Raw genomic sequence first — 15998 nt, forward strand, 5'->3', positions numbered from 1 at the left:
ATATTTTTGACAATAAGGAAATGTTATAAGATGCATTTCAAAGACATGCTTTAGAAAATGACTTTTAGTACAAAGTTTTGTGGTGTACCAAGTCTTACATGTTTATATAAGCAATGTCATTGGTGTGTACAAGCAATAAGGATTGATGGTTGTGACATTTTTTAGTTGCGCGGTTTTGACAAAGATAAAACTTGTCTTTGAGATCAAATAATATCTATCATAGACAAGCTTGTACACGGGCGCTTGGAAAAATGTTAAGATCATCAATGTTTATCATGATTGACCGTATTTATAGGCTGAAAGAAATTATCTCTTATATGGTAAAGATGTTCAAGATTGATATTTCATACACACAAGTCTAACATGCAAGACTTGGGCTTTAAATGCACTAAGAGGTTCATTAAAAGAGTCTTTTATGCTTTTATCAAAATACTATTACAACCTTGAGTTACATAACCCTAAAAAAATGACACATATTGAGACAGATGAATTTAAACAGTTTAAGTTTTCCCCTGTAACTTTACGGTGCACAATAAGTTCGTTTTGATAGTACTGTCACCTGACGTTGCTTTGACAGTGTACTTTTTTTAAGGCATGAATCACTAGACAGTTTTTATAGCTATAGAAAAAAATGATAATAATCATATTTATTTGATGACATTCGGTATTGGCAGAAAAAAAGGACAGGAGACATGTACTTTGTTAATGAAGGGTTTAAATAGGTGTATAGGTGACAGTCAAATTAAGAATATCTTTATTCAACAACCACCTGAGGCTTTGATTTTAATCAAATTGTAACATGCAAAATCTTATAGACGTTGACAGACTTAAAAAAAGGTTCTATTTTCAGGTTAATAAAAAGGTTCTATTTTCAGGTTAATACTCAGCTTCATAAATTTGAATGCAAGATCTCCATATATGATTTTTGTTTCTTTTTTATTTCCCATTAAGCTGAAATAATATAAAAATTTTCATCCTAAATTCTCTATCTTTCGAATTCTTAGTTGACAAATTGATGCTTATTGATTCGTTATCATCAACTAGAGAGACTGTGTTTAATCTAATCTCTTGGCTAAAATTTTGGCAAAATTTCAGTAGCTTGACCTTTGTAATTATAAAACTGATATACTTGAAAAGATAATTTTTAAATTTCTATTTCACAGAATTAGTTCTGAGTACAAGCTGGCTTCCCTACATAGAGAAACTGAATATACTGTTTGCTGGTTGGACTTAGTGGGCTTTATTTTCTTCAACAGTCCCTCTCAAGCGAAACTACTTTGTAGGAGAAGTAAGCTTATCCCTCAGTTGTTCGAATCTTGAACGGGATAAGGGCTTTGTCAACGGATTAACAATTTGAAACTCACCATTTACATGTTTTACATGTGTGACTTCTAGTGCCTTATCCTCAACTATTCCTCTTATTTAATGAACATCAACCTGAATGTGTGTAGTTCTAGAGCTTTAGTTTCTTCTTCTTCTTGCTTTTGGAGTCAATAGACCTTTTTGAATGCTTTTCCTCCGTCTCTTCTTTGTATTGGGCTAGCTCTTCTTGTGTCAATTTGATGGGATAATTTCTGTTGTCACAGGTGTGGTTGCTGCAAGGGGAAGAGGGAACCATTTCAATATCTTTGTGCATTGAAGAGTGGCCTAGAGCAACCTGCAAAATTATTATGTGCAACATTTTCAAAGTCTCTTATCTGTGTACTTAGCACGTGATCGCTGTCTTGTGTACAAATTTTGTACGGTGTTGTACATAGAAAATCTTTCTGTCGATTAGTCTAGATTTTTTGGGAAAATGTGTTGGTGTTATGGATGATAATACATTACATGAATTTGCAACTGGAAAAATGTATTGATGACACTTGTATATGAATTCTACTTTTGAATGTCACATGAATAAAAATTGATTCTTGTATCTAGCACTCTTAGTTGAGTTAATGTTTGATCTATCTGTGGTTTGAACTTCCTAGTGTTTTTTAGAATTTCACAACTGCTTCTAAATTTTCCATTATTCTCAGGGGAAGAGTGTTCACCAAATGTGGATAATGAATCAGTATACACAGACGAGGACGGTGCAAATGGGGATAACCTGAATGCTGGTTTTTGTACTATTACTGAGGGTGAAGGTTCACATATGGTTCAACAAGGAGAGTGCAGTGAAGATTATGACAGTGACGAAGACTATTCTAGCATTCAGAGACCTGCATTTTTGGTTGAAGGTAAGCCTGATTTTGATTCTGGACCTCCAGAAGATGGATTAGAATATCTTCGGCGTGTCAGGTAGCATTCTAAATCCTTACGTAATTCCTTCTCAAAATGCTATTATTCTTCTCTTCCCAAAATATCTAGGTTGTCAATGCTTTCTTTATTTAATCTTCTATTTGTAGATTATCCTTTGGAGACTAAGCCCCTTTTCAGCTAGTGACTGCTTGTAACTCTTGTGATTTGGTAGAAGGCTGTTAGATACCCAGCCAATTTTTTCCCCAAAACAGCAAACAACACAACAAATAAACAAACAAAAGTAATTTTATTGATAAAGGGGTAATTACAGTAGATAAATTGACAATTCAAGGAGTCAAGGCCACCCAATTTTGGCCATTTGAGGCGTTGTAAGCCTCCCTTATCGGCCCTAGGGCTTCCCAGAACAATATTCTCTTCCATTTTACAACCCTAAAACTACTCTTTATATACTAAACCGTGCCCTCTCAAATTGGGACTTGTATCCCCAAAAACCCTGGCTACTAATTTTACCAATTTCTTTGACAATCATCTTGTCCTTAATGTGGGAAAAGTTGGAATATTTTTTTAATTTTTGTTTTTGATTTATTCCTTTTCATTTTGTTGGATTTTTTTATTTTTCTAATTTTTTTTCAATCACCAACTGTCTAGAATTTAATATATTTTTTAAATCAAAATTTCTCTCTCTCTTTTTTTTTTTCAACTGTCAGTTATAGAATATAATATTTATTTTTTTCTTTGTTTCTCTTCCTCATTGTGTCTTCCTCCGAATCCTCCCTATTTTTTTTATCTTCCTCTTCCAACCATCATCTCTAGCTCTTTCGGTGACTTTCCTAGTATTGATTTAGCTCCCACCTTCACCTTCCATTGCTGATTGCACTTTTTCAGCTTTGATTTGGTCCTTTCTATGCCGATCTACTTAGCTTGTAGCTTTCCAACTTCCGACAAGCTTTCTCTGGGCTTCTCCATTCTTAGGAGCCTATCTGTCTCCTTACACCCATTTCAGTGCCTTTGCATCGCTCTTGGCTTCCAACCAAGCTAATTTGACTTCCCTTTGGCTCCTGCTGTTGATTCGCACTTTTTCGGCGACGAATTACATACTTCCTTGTCGGAGTCGCAATGTTTTCTCCCCTTTTACAACCCTCCTTTATACGCCAAAACTTAATCCTTTAAAATTAGGAAATGTCCCCGAAAGCCTTAGCTCCTAACAAAGATCCTCATATTCAATGCTATGCTGGAATCTTTTCTAATGTGATTGTGCTTGTTTCACAATATGATATGCACCGGTTGATAACTCTTGGAATACAACATTCGGATCAACAGAGATGTTATATTTTTTTGTACAAGAGAAATTTCCCTTTTTGAAAGATGACATATGAGTTGTAACGCTGAATATTTTGGCCACAATTTCTGGCCGATATTTTGGGCAAGCCGATGATTGATGATTCATTCATGACTGGAGGCAATGAAACTTTTTCTATATGTTACATATTTTCCTCAGATTGTAAGCGAAATCCATGAGAATTTTGGTTGAGTCTCTCCACTTGTTGCTTGTGTTCTTGGGACGCTTTGAACTATTGGTGATTTGGGTTGAAAATTATTTTTGTTAAAATTATCTATATTATTAATTATAACACTTATAGGTATGTTTCAAGGACAATACGGTTATTTTTCCTGATTGTTATTGATGTTTGATAAAGTTCATAGGAATTAAATGTTAAATTGTGAATTTTATGTGGGGGGTAGTGTGCATGGGATGTTCATACCCGTGTGTTGGTTGTCAAGTCAGTTGAAATAGATAGCATCATGTCAGTTTGAAATTAAGTGGCATACGACTGTGTGTACGGAAGGCAGATGCCCATGTGTGGTGATATGTGTTAGTAGTTTTAAAAAGGTATATTGCACTGATTTTGGGACATTTGTTATCCCCAAAAAATTGAGAGCCACGAAACCCTAGTAAAGGAGAGATTAAAACAGTGATTGGCAGGCGTTGCAATGGCAATTCCGATGGACCTTGATAACTATTGTTGTAGGCAAATTCTACTAACAATAAGTAATTATCCTAATTTCCCCTCAACTCCATCACGTAAGCCCTTAACATATCTTCTAATTTTTGGATAGTTTGTTCCAACTGTCCATTAGTTTGAGGGTGAAAGGTTGTGTTGAATTTCAACTTTGTACCTAAGACATTTTGTAAACTTGGCCAAAATCCAGAATTAAACCTAAGATCTCTGTCTGATACTACAGATACTAGAGCATTATAAAGGTGTACAATCTTTGTTTCAAAAATACTTGCCAACCTATCATGTGAGTGTGCGGCTTTGATAGGCAAGAAGTAGGCTAACTTTGTTAAACGATCAATAATGACTCAAATGCTATCATGTCCATTCTTTGTACAAGTAAGGCCTAACACAAAATTTATGGTAATATGCTCCTATTTCCATTGAGGAATAGGAAGTGGTTGCAAGAGTCTAGTTGGTCTTTGATGTTTAGCTTTAACTTGTTGGCATGCTAAACATCTAGAAACAAGTCGTGTGATCTGTTTTTTCATTTCTTGCCACCATAATAATCCCTCAGGGTATCAAAAATCTTACCTTTTTACCTCATGATTTGGTGCACAAGTTATGTTTCCTATCATAAACATCCCATTATCTTTTATTGTAAAATTCACTTGCAATCCGTTACTTTCTTCATTCTTTAACTTCATCATATGAGGGTTTAAATGATGCATTTCACGAATTTGATCAATTAAGATGAGTTAAATTTGAAGGCTTATTAATAATATTCTTGAATTAAAGACTTGCCAATGTTACAGATGTTAGAAGTTTTCATCTCATGCTTCTTGAGTTGACTAGAGACATAAGCTATCACCTTCCTATATTGCATCAATACACAATCTAAACTTTATTTGGACGCATCATTATATCCTACAGATCTATCTGTACTCGAGGGTAAGGTATGTACAGGAGCTATAGTCAATCTTGTTTTCAACTCTTGAAAACTTTATTCAAATTCATCATCCTATTCAAACTTTACATCCTTTCGAGTCAGTCTAGTTAATGGTGTTGCTATTTTAAAAAATCCTTCAACAAATCTTCGATAATACCCAACAAGATCAAGAAAACTTCTAATATTTGTAACATTGTTAGGCCTCTCCCATTTCAAAACTACTTTCACTCTATATGGGTGGTCAATATAGACACCATCTACTGAAATAACATGTCCTAAAAATGCAACTTTGTCTAGCCAAAATTGGCACTTACTAAATTTAGTATAAAATTATTTGTCATGTAAAGTTTGTAGGACTATTCTAAGGTATTCTTCATGCTCTATTTTTCTTTGGGAATAAACCAAAATATCATCAATAAATACCACTACAAATCAATCTAAGAAAGAGTGAAACACTTTATTCATCAAATCCATAAATGATGTCGGTGCATTAGTTAATCCAAAGGGTTTTACCAAGAACTCATAATGTCTATAATGAGTTTTGAAAACAGTCTTTGGAACATCTAACTCTTTAATCTTTAGTTGATTGTACCCTAGGAATAATTTTATCTTAGGGAAAACCTTAGCACCTTATAACTGATTGAACAAATATGAAATCCGAGGCAGTGGATACCTGTTAGACATTGTCACTTTGTTTAATTGTTTATAATCAATCCATAATCTAAAAGTTCCATCTTTTTTCTTAACAAATAACACCGATGCTCCCCATAGAGATACCTAGGCTTGATAAATGTCTTCTTCATTAGCTTTTGCAATTGCACTTTTAATTCCCTTAGCTTAAAAAGACCTATTCTATAAGGGGCCAATGATATGAGAGTTTTATTAGGAATCAAATCTATTGAAAACTTAATCTCTCTGTCAGGTGGCAGCTTGGGTAAATCAATAAGGAATACATTTAGGAAATCTCTAATTGCTGGAATATCTTCATCTTTGATTCACTAACTTTAGTGTCTACAACATGTGCTAGATAAGCTTGATATTCCTTTTGAAGAAATCGTTTAGTGACGACAATAGAGATAACACAAGAAAGAGTAATACGACGCCCTCCATAGAAAATGAACTTTGGTTTTCTCGGCTTTCTAAAAGTTACTTCCTTGAGAAAACAATCAATGGTAGGATAGTGACAAGTTAACCAATCTATACCTAAAATCATATCAAAATCCTATGTATCCAAAAGAATCAAATGTGCCTTTAACTTATTATTGGCACGCTTAGCAAATGTATATGAAACAAAAGAATGAATAGAACCGAGATTCATTAAAGTGAAAGCCTCTCAGTCAAAGATGAGTAACATACCCGTAACTACATCTAGAGAGGCATATGCTTCTTATTGTGTTAGAGTGAAAACATGTTCTTGAGCTTGAGGTCATCTCAATCCCTTATGTTGACCACTACCACCATAAAAACCATTAGCCTACCTCTTGAGTATCCATATTAGACTTTTCCCCAATTTGAGGCCGTTGTTGTCCCTAATACCCACTATTATTCCCTTGAAAATTTTGTTTGACTGATTTTTGAGTGACATTCCCACCTTGAGATGACATAAGACAATCTCTTTTAAAATGACCAAATTGTCCACAACGATAACAACTCAATGCCCCTCTCTGGCATTGTCTTGAATGGAATCTACCATAACTATTACATTGTGAGTATTGAACCTTGCTACCTTGAGGTGTGCTTCCCAAGAACCTTTAATTCCAAGTGTTACTACCTATTGATTGTTGTCCTTGAAATTGTTTTTGATCCCCTTGAGATATGGATCTCACATTCTAAAAAGATTCACTTGTTTATTGAGAAAATTTGCCTTTTTCTTCTATATTTTGTCTTTATGCCCACTTGTTGCCCAACCACTAACTTTTCACTTTTATCCTTGGGATTCTTTTTTCTCTATTTCTGTGAGACTCCTCTTAACTCTCATAGCTACCTCTACTAATTTCTTAAACTTTGAGTAGGAATTTGCAATCAATGCTATTCTAATCGTCCTCAAAGACCCTTTTTAAATTTTCTATATTTCTCTCTCTCATTTCCTGTAATTAATAGGGCAAACAGAGAGAGCCCAATAACTTTATTTATATATTCCTCCATCGACATACTTCTTTAGGTTAGTTTAATAAACTCATTTCTTTTAGTATCTTAGTATACCCTTGAGTAGTGGTGATCTGAGAACTCTTGGTAAAAGTTTTCCCAAATTATTGTTATAGAATCTTTGTATTTTTGTTGTACCATTTTCCATCAATGATATGTTTTACCCTCCAAGAGAAAGGTAGCAAACCATAGTTTTTGAGAGTCTGAACACTCTATCACCTTAAATATATGTTTAGGTCTAATCATCCATGACTTTGCATCTGTAGGATCTCTAGTCCCATCAAAGCTTTTTGCTCCTAATTTCCTTGTATGTTCAATGGTATTAACACTCTCTTGATAAATTGCAATATGATTTTGAGCCACTTTAGTGACTAACTGAGCTAATCTACCAATAGTTTGCTCCACATTAATCCTATCAGTTGAGGTTCCATATTCAACTCAACTACTAGTTCAACACCTACATTAAGACTATGTGCAACTAAGTGTACAGATGGTACTTGAGAATCTGGTCCATGGGTGACTGACTCTCATATTACTTCATCTATTGGCTCATTATCTCTTTTTACAACTTAAGGAGTTAATAAATCTCCAATGGGTCTTGTACGAGGTTGGTCACGTCTTTTCATGTTAATTTTTACAAGATGCAATTAAATTGATTTTTAGAAAAAAAAAAAAAACTTATATGCATGCTTTATGAAATGACCTTAAAATCTAAAACTCATGCTTTGATACGAAGTTGACAAGACTCATCCCAACTCGCTAATCCTATAACCTCTTAAACACACTTATGGGGCTTAGAAGACCAAGACACATCTTGTAAAACTATAGAAGTATTTCTATAACATATATTTAACATTTATTATAACATCATGTATAGGCTTCTGACCTCACTATATTTACACACCAAAATAACACATTGACTACAATTTGAAAATCATGAAAAGAAACTTTTAATTAGGCCTTCAACTTTTCAACACTTCATAAGTTTCTCAAAAAGAAATCTACATAGACATCTATTAGAGGTACTACATTGTGGCACAACCTAACGAAACACTACTCGACACGATCTTGAAGATATCTTGAAGGGGAAAATTCTATAGAAGGGAACTGAAAAGGCTCAGTGAATGGGCAATTATAAATCCTTTCGAGAATATTGAATACATGTCAATAGAGGAATAAAGTAATATAGCATAAAATATCAACCATACACAGGTGTTAAATTTTAAAGGAAAGATTGAAAACATCCCAACTATAACTATACTTAACCAACACAAGTTAATTATGCTTAAAACCACAATCCCATCAGGCACATTAACTTGAAAGTGCTCATAATATAATTCTCTCGTTCAAGTTCAACATTAACAAGAGAAAAGAAAATGACACATTAGAAGCATTACCGCCCTTTCGTAGTTGTGTTAGAGAAGAAACTCCCGCACAATCACATTGCCACTACCAGTGAAAAATTTCGATAATACTAACCTTATCTCACATGAATTTCTCAAATCAGTCAAGAAATTTCCACATAAGCTCGATAACTGTTGTGGTATGTGATTAGTCAATTTATAGGTTTCTATGCATACTAAAATTTTGAAACAATTACCTAACAGATGTCACACAGTTAAAAATATATATTTAGAGAATTATCATATTAAGTAGAAGATTGATATTCCACAACTTGTAATTTATTTACTATATATATATATATATATATATTATTTTAGGCATCCCACCGAACAATCACTTGAACTGTTTATCACTTCTAATATCTTTAAGAAAAATTTGTCATACCTAGTGGACATCCCTACATAGGGAAGAGCGAGAGAGAATTGTCATACTCAACATGTTATTATCTCACAATAGTGGAGTACTTAGATCTATTATACTTGACATGAAATATTGCGTAGATAGAACACTTAAATCTATCATACCTAACATAAAATATCGTACTGACAGAACATTTAAATTTGTCATACCAGACATGAAATACTATATAGATAGAATACTTAAATCTGTCATACTTGATATCAGATATTGCTTAGGTAGAGCGCAAATCACATGATACTCAATAGCCAAGAATATTTAAAGCCAAAAATATTTAAATGACATAATCTCTTAATATCATATTCATAATAAAGTGACTCGCTATTATAATTTTTGAACAATAATCATCGACAACCACCACAAGCACCATACTAAATTAATTAATAGATAACTCTATAGTCATCTATAATACCAATTAAGCAATTTCAATTATACACGAGATTGATTTAAACAACTTTCAACTCAACTACAACACAGGACATCAATTAAATTAATTTTTACAATTTTCAATTTGTCACCAAACTGAATTTAAATCACTGCAATTCACAGTTATACACAACATAAATTAATTAAACATTCTGAATTGACATAATAAACACCATTGAAAGTGGCCTTTACTTTATAGTAATAGTGAGAACAGTAGCAAAAATCAACAAAAAAAACTGAATCAGAAATTCAAGGTGAACAGTCAAACTATGGTTTGTGTCTCAGATATTTTATGAGATCAATGGGGAAACTTCTTCATTTAAATGAGAAATTGTGTTTAGTCTGCCTTTTATATTTGATGGCAGCTCACGACTCATGCAATTAAGGGTTTAAAATTATAGAACCGATTTCAACATAAATATTACAATTTTGGCCTCAACTTACTTTCAAATACATATTTCCTTACGCCTGGAATATGAACTTTGGAAAAATAGTCCTTCCAATCCAACCTCTTCACGTCAAATCCAAAACTCAGTTGTTCTTCTGAAGACATGGCTTCCCACAATTTGTAGGTATCGCTGCTTTCAAACCTAATCAATATACAAAATTTCAGAGAATTTGTTGAAGGCAGAAGAAAAATATAACCAATTCACTAAAAATCAAATAACATGGTCGAACTTCTAAGTTAATTTGTTGAAGTAATTAATTTAAAGATCTAACACTATCTAAACATGCACACTCAAGGATAAAAAGATATCTTACCATTGTGAAGATAAATATGGTTCATATACCTTCATCAAGTCTCTAATTTGCTCTATTTTTTTCTCACGTAATTTTCTTTCAAGTCCTGGAGAAACGTTCATATCTTTTGTGATATTTTCTTTAGAGATAAGTGAGAATATTTCTTTTGATGAGCTAACAAATTTGACTCTTTTAATCTTCACTTCTTTTCCATTCATGGCCCTGATTGGAGAGGACTCGAAATGTTCATAGAACATGTCAAATAAGAATTGCAGGGTCACTGGGTTTACTCTAGAAGATGTAATGTGGTAGATGTTAAGCCTTGGTTTCCCAGTAATTCCATGCTTTGCCATTGTAGAAACAATTGCATTCACAACCATATCAACTGGAACCTGTATTATTAACTCATTTTATAAGCACTATAAAAAACATGATTGTAGTCTTAATGTATATATTCTTAAGGGAAGACTGTTCTTGAAACGAAAATTTATGAAGAGTAATTTTGAGTTTATTGAAGAAGTATATCAACTTTTTTTTCTATGATCATTGGATTGTAACCAAAAGGAAGTAAAAATTAAAATGCTGATGATTTTAATTGATATTAAATTTTTTCAAGCATTTCAAAAGAAGGCAGAAGAAAAATATTGATAAAATGTAGCATATATATAAAAGAAGAATCTGGATACTTACTATATCTAGGACAGCGTCAGCGTTTATGAAGGCAGGGAGGTTGCCTTTGCCGACAGCCAAAATTAATGGATCAAGCATTCTAATGATCATATTCGTGAGAGATGGTTAGTAATTCTTTATTAATAAAAGAGTAATCGAAAGGACACAACTCAAATACTATCCAATTTACATCATGACAAGGATATAGCAGAAATTTGAATTTTGCGGTGGTCAAATATAGACTACTAAATATAAATAAAGTAAAACTTTTGAAGGAACTACCTGAACCCTTGTATCCATCCAGGGAAAGGCTCTTCAAAAGTGCTTTCAATAATACTTGGACGGACAATAGCAACTGGGATTTCTTCTCTATTCTTATCAATTATTATTTCTCCCATTGCCTTGCTAAATTCATAAACATTTTTCCACCCGTAACTTCTAGCCCTGTGGAATATAAAACTTTCCATCAATTAATTATAGAGAAATTAAACCCAAAAAATATATCTACATATTAATTAATGTTTAACATAATTAACAACATTGTCTTATTTCATATCATCTTAGTTGCTTATCTTTGAAGAAGAAACGACAAAAAGAAATTATGAACGGAAAAAAAAATCTCACAAATGAAGAAATGTTCAAACATAATTAATTTAACTAAAGCAATCACCTTTCTAAACCCATTTCTTTCATTTTCCGAACTATTTCTTCATCTCCATGAAAAGCAAGATTTGAATCCAAAGCTAACTTCACTTCAGCATCAACATCCACAGGAGGGTGTAATAATGGTGAGCTTTTGGGGTTGAGAGTCTCTACGACGTTTTCTATATTAACATATGCTACACAAGAAAAAATTGATTAGCCTAAATAAATAAACTACTTAATTATTTTCTACTCATAAGCAAGATTTAGTTACCAGTTGATATATGAATGAAACAACAAAGTTTCTGGCACTTCTTTGCAAAATCAAGTACTCGAGATGGCCCTCTTGTGTTTATGTTTACAGCTACATCAAATCTAAGTTGAGTAATCCAAGCATTAGTATATATAAAATGAACTTGGATATCACAAAAATTAATAAAGATGAGGAGGAACCTCTCATCAAATGTTGTATCGGCTGCTGAATTTATGACTACATCTACCTCTTGTGCTATTTCCATTATTAAATCAGGATCCATACCAAGATTTGATTCACCAGTATTTCCGGGAATAGGAACCACCTTACTTAACATGAAATCTTGGTAAGATTTCCCATGCATATCTCTCACCAAGTCGAATAGATTGGAATCTATTATCTTATTAATTATAAGAAGAAATAGTAAATTTGTTAGTCTAAACAGTGTAAAAATAGATATATGCATATATTTAGAAAGAGTTTTGTGTTTTATATGTAGAATTTACTTCAGTTTTTATTCTTTCTAATGCAGCTTCTTCGTTTTCTGCCTTGATTAAGAGATAAATCTTGCAAACGCTGGGTGCTGCTCGTAATAGCTTCTCAATTATGGCTGAAAATTATAAAAACATAGAATCGTATATAACAAATCTTATGCGCAAAATTCTACGTAATTTTATTGCCTAATATACCTTTGCCTAGGAAACCAGTGGCACCAGTAACAAAATAGTTCTTGGCAGGAAGAAACTCAAGAATGCCAATGCCATTCTTACAAGTTGTCTCTATTTTTTTCTGTGGTTGAAGGGAGGAAGAGCTCATGGCTTCAATGAAAGAAAAGCTTATGCTGAAAGTAAGGAAACGGAAGAGCTTTAATTATTTGCAAGTGAAAACGGAGATACAATAATTCTTATATATAATAGTAATACTACTAATCAAATGAAGTGGGCTTGACCAAAACTTGCAACGTCCAAAAGCCGTAATTTCACCGGCATCTCCAGATTATTAATATATTTGCAAATAATGACGTGTATAAATAATATCCTAATTTCACCATTAGACTCTCTATGTCTTGGTAAGTCCTAACCCAATTGACAGACACATCGTCTTGGCAAATCTCTCTCTTTCTAAGGCCACCAATTAAAGGACTACACTCTGTATACAGATATGCCTAAGTCATAAGTACTCTTCCAAGTCAACCCATAATCTTATAAGTGTATGTTCTATAGGTATTGACTTGTCTCATTTTTCTTGGGATATTCAAATCTTTATTGATACTCAATCAAGGATCTAATTCTGTTCATATATATCTTTGTTTATTTATCATCTCTATGTTTGATTCGTATCTCTATGCTATGACACTTGTCAGCACCTTTACGAAGCTTAATTTTCATTCAAAAATCATCTGAATATGGTCATAGAAAGATGAGTTAAGTCTTTAATGAACAGTATTTCTATATATAGAATAAAAACGATTTTAATTTCATTGTTCTCATCTCAAATTAATGATTGATTCAATATAACATTTTAACACGGCGTTTTCTTCCCAACAAACTTACATTAAATGTCATTTGTATTTAACAATTATTGGTATTTTTTAGTTTCTTCCAGAAAAGAACTACTTCGATAATGGAGCCACTGGTTTCTGATAATAACGTTACATAAGCCACGAACCTATTTTATTTCAAAAAATTATAACTCTGTCGGTTGCTGTTCATGAAAATCTGATGGCCGAAAAGTTCATCCACATATATTTGTATCAAAATGATTGGTACTGGATAATCCATGTAAACACATTAACACAGTTAATTTCTTCCTTACAGTTAGAATTAAATTCAAATCCAACTGACTCGATTTTAATTGTAAGTTTGGGTCAGTGAAACGCAGAATAAGCAGTTATGGCTTGAGCACAAACTCAAGCTATGGGAAGCTCGGCTCAATCTTGAATGAAAAGAATTAACTTTAAATAATTATTTTAAAATTTATTTTGCCAAGCCAACATCTCATTGAATTTACAGTGAAAAAAAAATTAAATTTAAATAAGTTATGGGAAGCTCGGCTCGATCTTGAAAAAATTTACAGTATTTTGCACAGCCAACATTTCACTGAATAGCCCACATCCTGTATTTTGCCTCTACCATGTTTACAAATGGTGGGAAAAATGAACACAAACTGAAACTCATCTGATTTCAGAACTGGATGGGCTCCATTGTATCTGGTATTTTCTATTAGCAGAAAGATGCAAACAAATTCAGATCAGAAGAGCTAAGAAATAGCTTACATCTATTGAGAATGTAAGGTAGATTGAATAATTGACCAGTGCCGGGGCACATAGGTTGGCAAATTTGGCTTTTGTTGAATTGAGTTGGTTTGTATAGATTACTGATGAGGATGGGCCTTTCTGATATGATTGTGCTTGTTTGAAAATATGGTATGCACCGGCTGATAACTCTTGGAATACAACATTGGGGCCAACAAAGATGTTAATGTTATTATTATTATTATTTTTTGGTGTCAGAGAAATTTCCATTTTTGAAAAATGACATCTGAGTTGTAAATTAGGCCTTGAGTTTTGAGTTCATCTAGGCTTTTGCTCTTGTTTTGGATACTGTGTTTTGAAGTTTAGAAGAAGAAAATAAATAATGAGTACTTTCTTCTTCATATCATGACCAAACATCTTTGGTGATTATAGGGTAGTACCAATGTGGATTATGCAACAGAAAAGGAACCGCAGATCATGAACTGACCTTCTCATCTATTTGTGATTGAATTGGATGTGCTTTGTGAAAGTAGTGGGCTTTTGAATGATTATTCTATCCCAGCCGTGTGAGCTATCAATTAATTTCAATGGCAGACTTTACGACAGAATCTAGTAGTATATGTTAAAAGAGAGAAATCATAGATCAAAATGAATTCTGGCTGTGATACACTATTTTTTTAACCCTCCTGGAAGAAAATTATTAAGGAATGCAACAGGTTAAACATTTTTTTGGGAAGCACAACATTTCTAGGACTGTTAGTTTTTGGGGACGCTTGGGCATTTCCTTTTAAATATATACCTGGAAGGCAATACAGTCTAGCATAATTTTTTCTTGATTCTTGACTTTCAAATGGATAGTCAGATGAAATTCAGCTTGAATAAAAATAACTTTTCTTGATCAATTTGAATATCCTAGTCATATACCTCTGAGCCTTCAAACTCACAATTAATTCTTTACACAAACATGACTTTGGAAATTGAAAGAAAATTGTAAAATTGAATCATTAATGCTTGTTGGAACTTTTCTTCTTCTCTTCAATGATCAAAAAGGCGTACTAGGCCGAAAGCTTTTAATTAATTTGCGGATAAAATGAGAGAAGGCTAGACAGAAGATAAATACAAACAAGGATGGTTCTTGAGTGAATGAGGAAAAGAAAGATACCTAAAATTTTTTCCATTAGAGAATCTAGTAAAACACTCTTTTCTTTAAAAAAATTTCACAGCAGAAAAAGTCGAGGTTGGTTTCCTAGTCTAACGGGAGAATGCAGATTTATCCGAATTTTTTGATTTGATATCAGGTTCTATCAGGTATCGAAAATCTAGGCTGTCAACTCGCTGGTAAACTGCAAGAGATGATTGTTTTTCACAAGGAGAATGAATCCTGTTAGCTCTCTGAGAGTACTATGGTTAATACCAATGTAACTTTTTTTCTTGTCAGCCTGTTCATAGTTTCAGCCATGAAATTATTGCTGTCAAGCCATCTATGCTAAAATCTAACGAATGATTGAAGATTCATTCATGACTGGAGGCAATGAAACCTTTTCTATATGTTATATATTTTCGTCAGATTGCAAACCAAATCCATGAGAATTTTGGTTAAGTCTTTCCACTTGTTGCTTGTTTCCTTGGGATATTTTAAACTATTGGCGATTTGGGTTGAAGATTATTTTTGTTAAAATTATCTGCACGTAATTACTAATGGAGAGGATTTGGAAGTGTTCACTGAAATAAGACATCAATGGTCACCGGAATAATTCCAGTAGGTGTAACATACATGCATGCATGATTGCGTGTAACTCTTCTGATTTGGTAGAAGGCTGTTAGATACCCAGCCAGTTCTTTCCCAAAACAGCAAACAAC

General features: G+C 33.1%; 1 protein-coding gene across 1 annotated transcript; it reads right to left on the reverse strand.

Moving 5' to 3' along the window:
* Positions 1 to 9867: 9867 nt before the first annotated feature.
* On the reverse strand, positions 9868 to 12753 carry LOC123205716 (fatty acyl-CoA reductase 2, chloroplastic-like). The gene is made up of 9 exons (XM_044622737.1): positions 12574 to 12753; positions 12391 to 12494; positions 12085 to 12284; positions 11906 to 12006; positions 11660 to 11828; positions 11272 to 11433; positions 11011 to 11089; positions 10342 to 10712; positions 9868 to 10169 (listed from the first exon to the last, which is right to left on the reverse strand). Exons 1-9 carry the CDS (start codon positions 12698 to 12700, stop codon positions 10001 to 10003), a joined length of 1482 nt encoding a protein of 493 aa, XP_044478672.1. The 5' UTR covers positions 12701 to 12753; the 3' UTR covers positions 9868 to 10000.
* Between the last annotated feature and the right edge of the window lie 3245 nt (positions 12754 to 15998).

This window comes from Mangifera indica, unplaced genomic scaffold (assembly GCF_011075055.1).
Source record: "Mangifera indica cultivar Alphonso unplaced genomic scaffold, CATAS_Mindica_2.1 Un_0013, whole genome shotgun sequence".
NCBI lineage: Eukaryota > Viridiplantae > Streptophyta > Magnoliopsida > Sapindales > Anacardiaceae > Mangifera > Mangifera indica.

Excerpts from the sequence above, each read along its gene's own strand:
- LOC123205716 (XM_044622737.1), bottom strand. The coding sequence starts at position 12,700 with ATGAGCTCTTCCTCCCTTCAACCACAGAAAAAAATAGAGACAACTTGT. Across the intron at positions 11,090-11,271 it reads GGATGGATACAAGGGTTCAG|AATGCTTGATCCATTAATTT; the intron begins GTAGTTCCTTCA and ends TATGATCATTAG. Across the intron at positions 10,713-11,010 it reads CTGACGCTGTCCTAGATATA|GTTCCAGTTGATATGGTTGT; the intron begins GTAAGTATCCAG and ends TTAATAATACAG.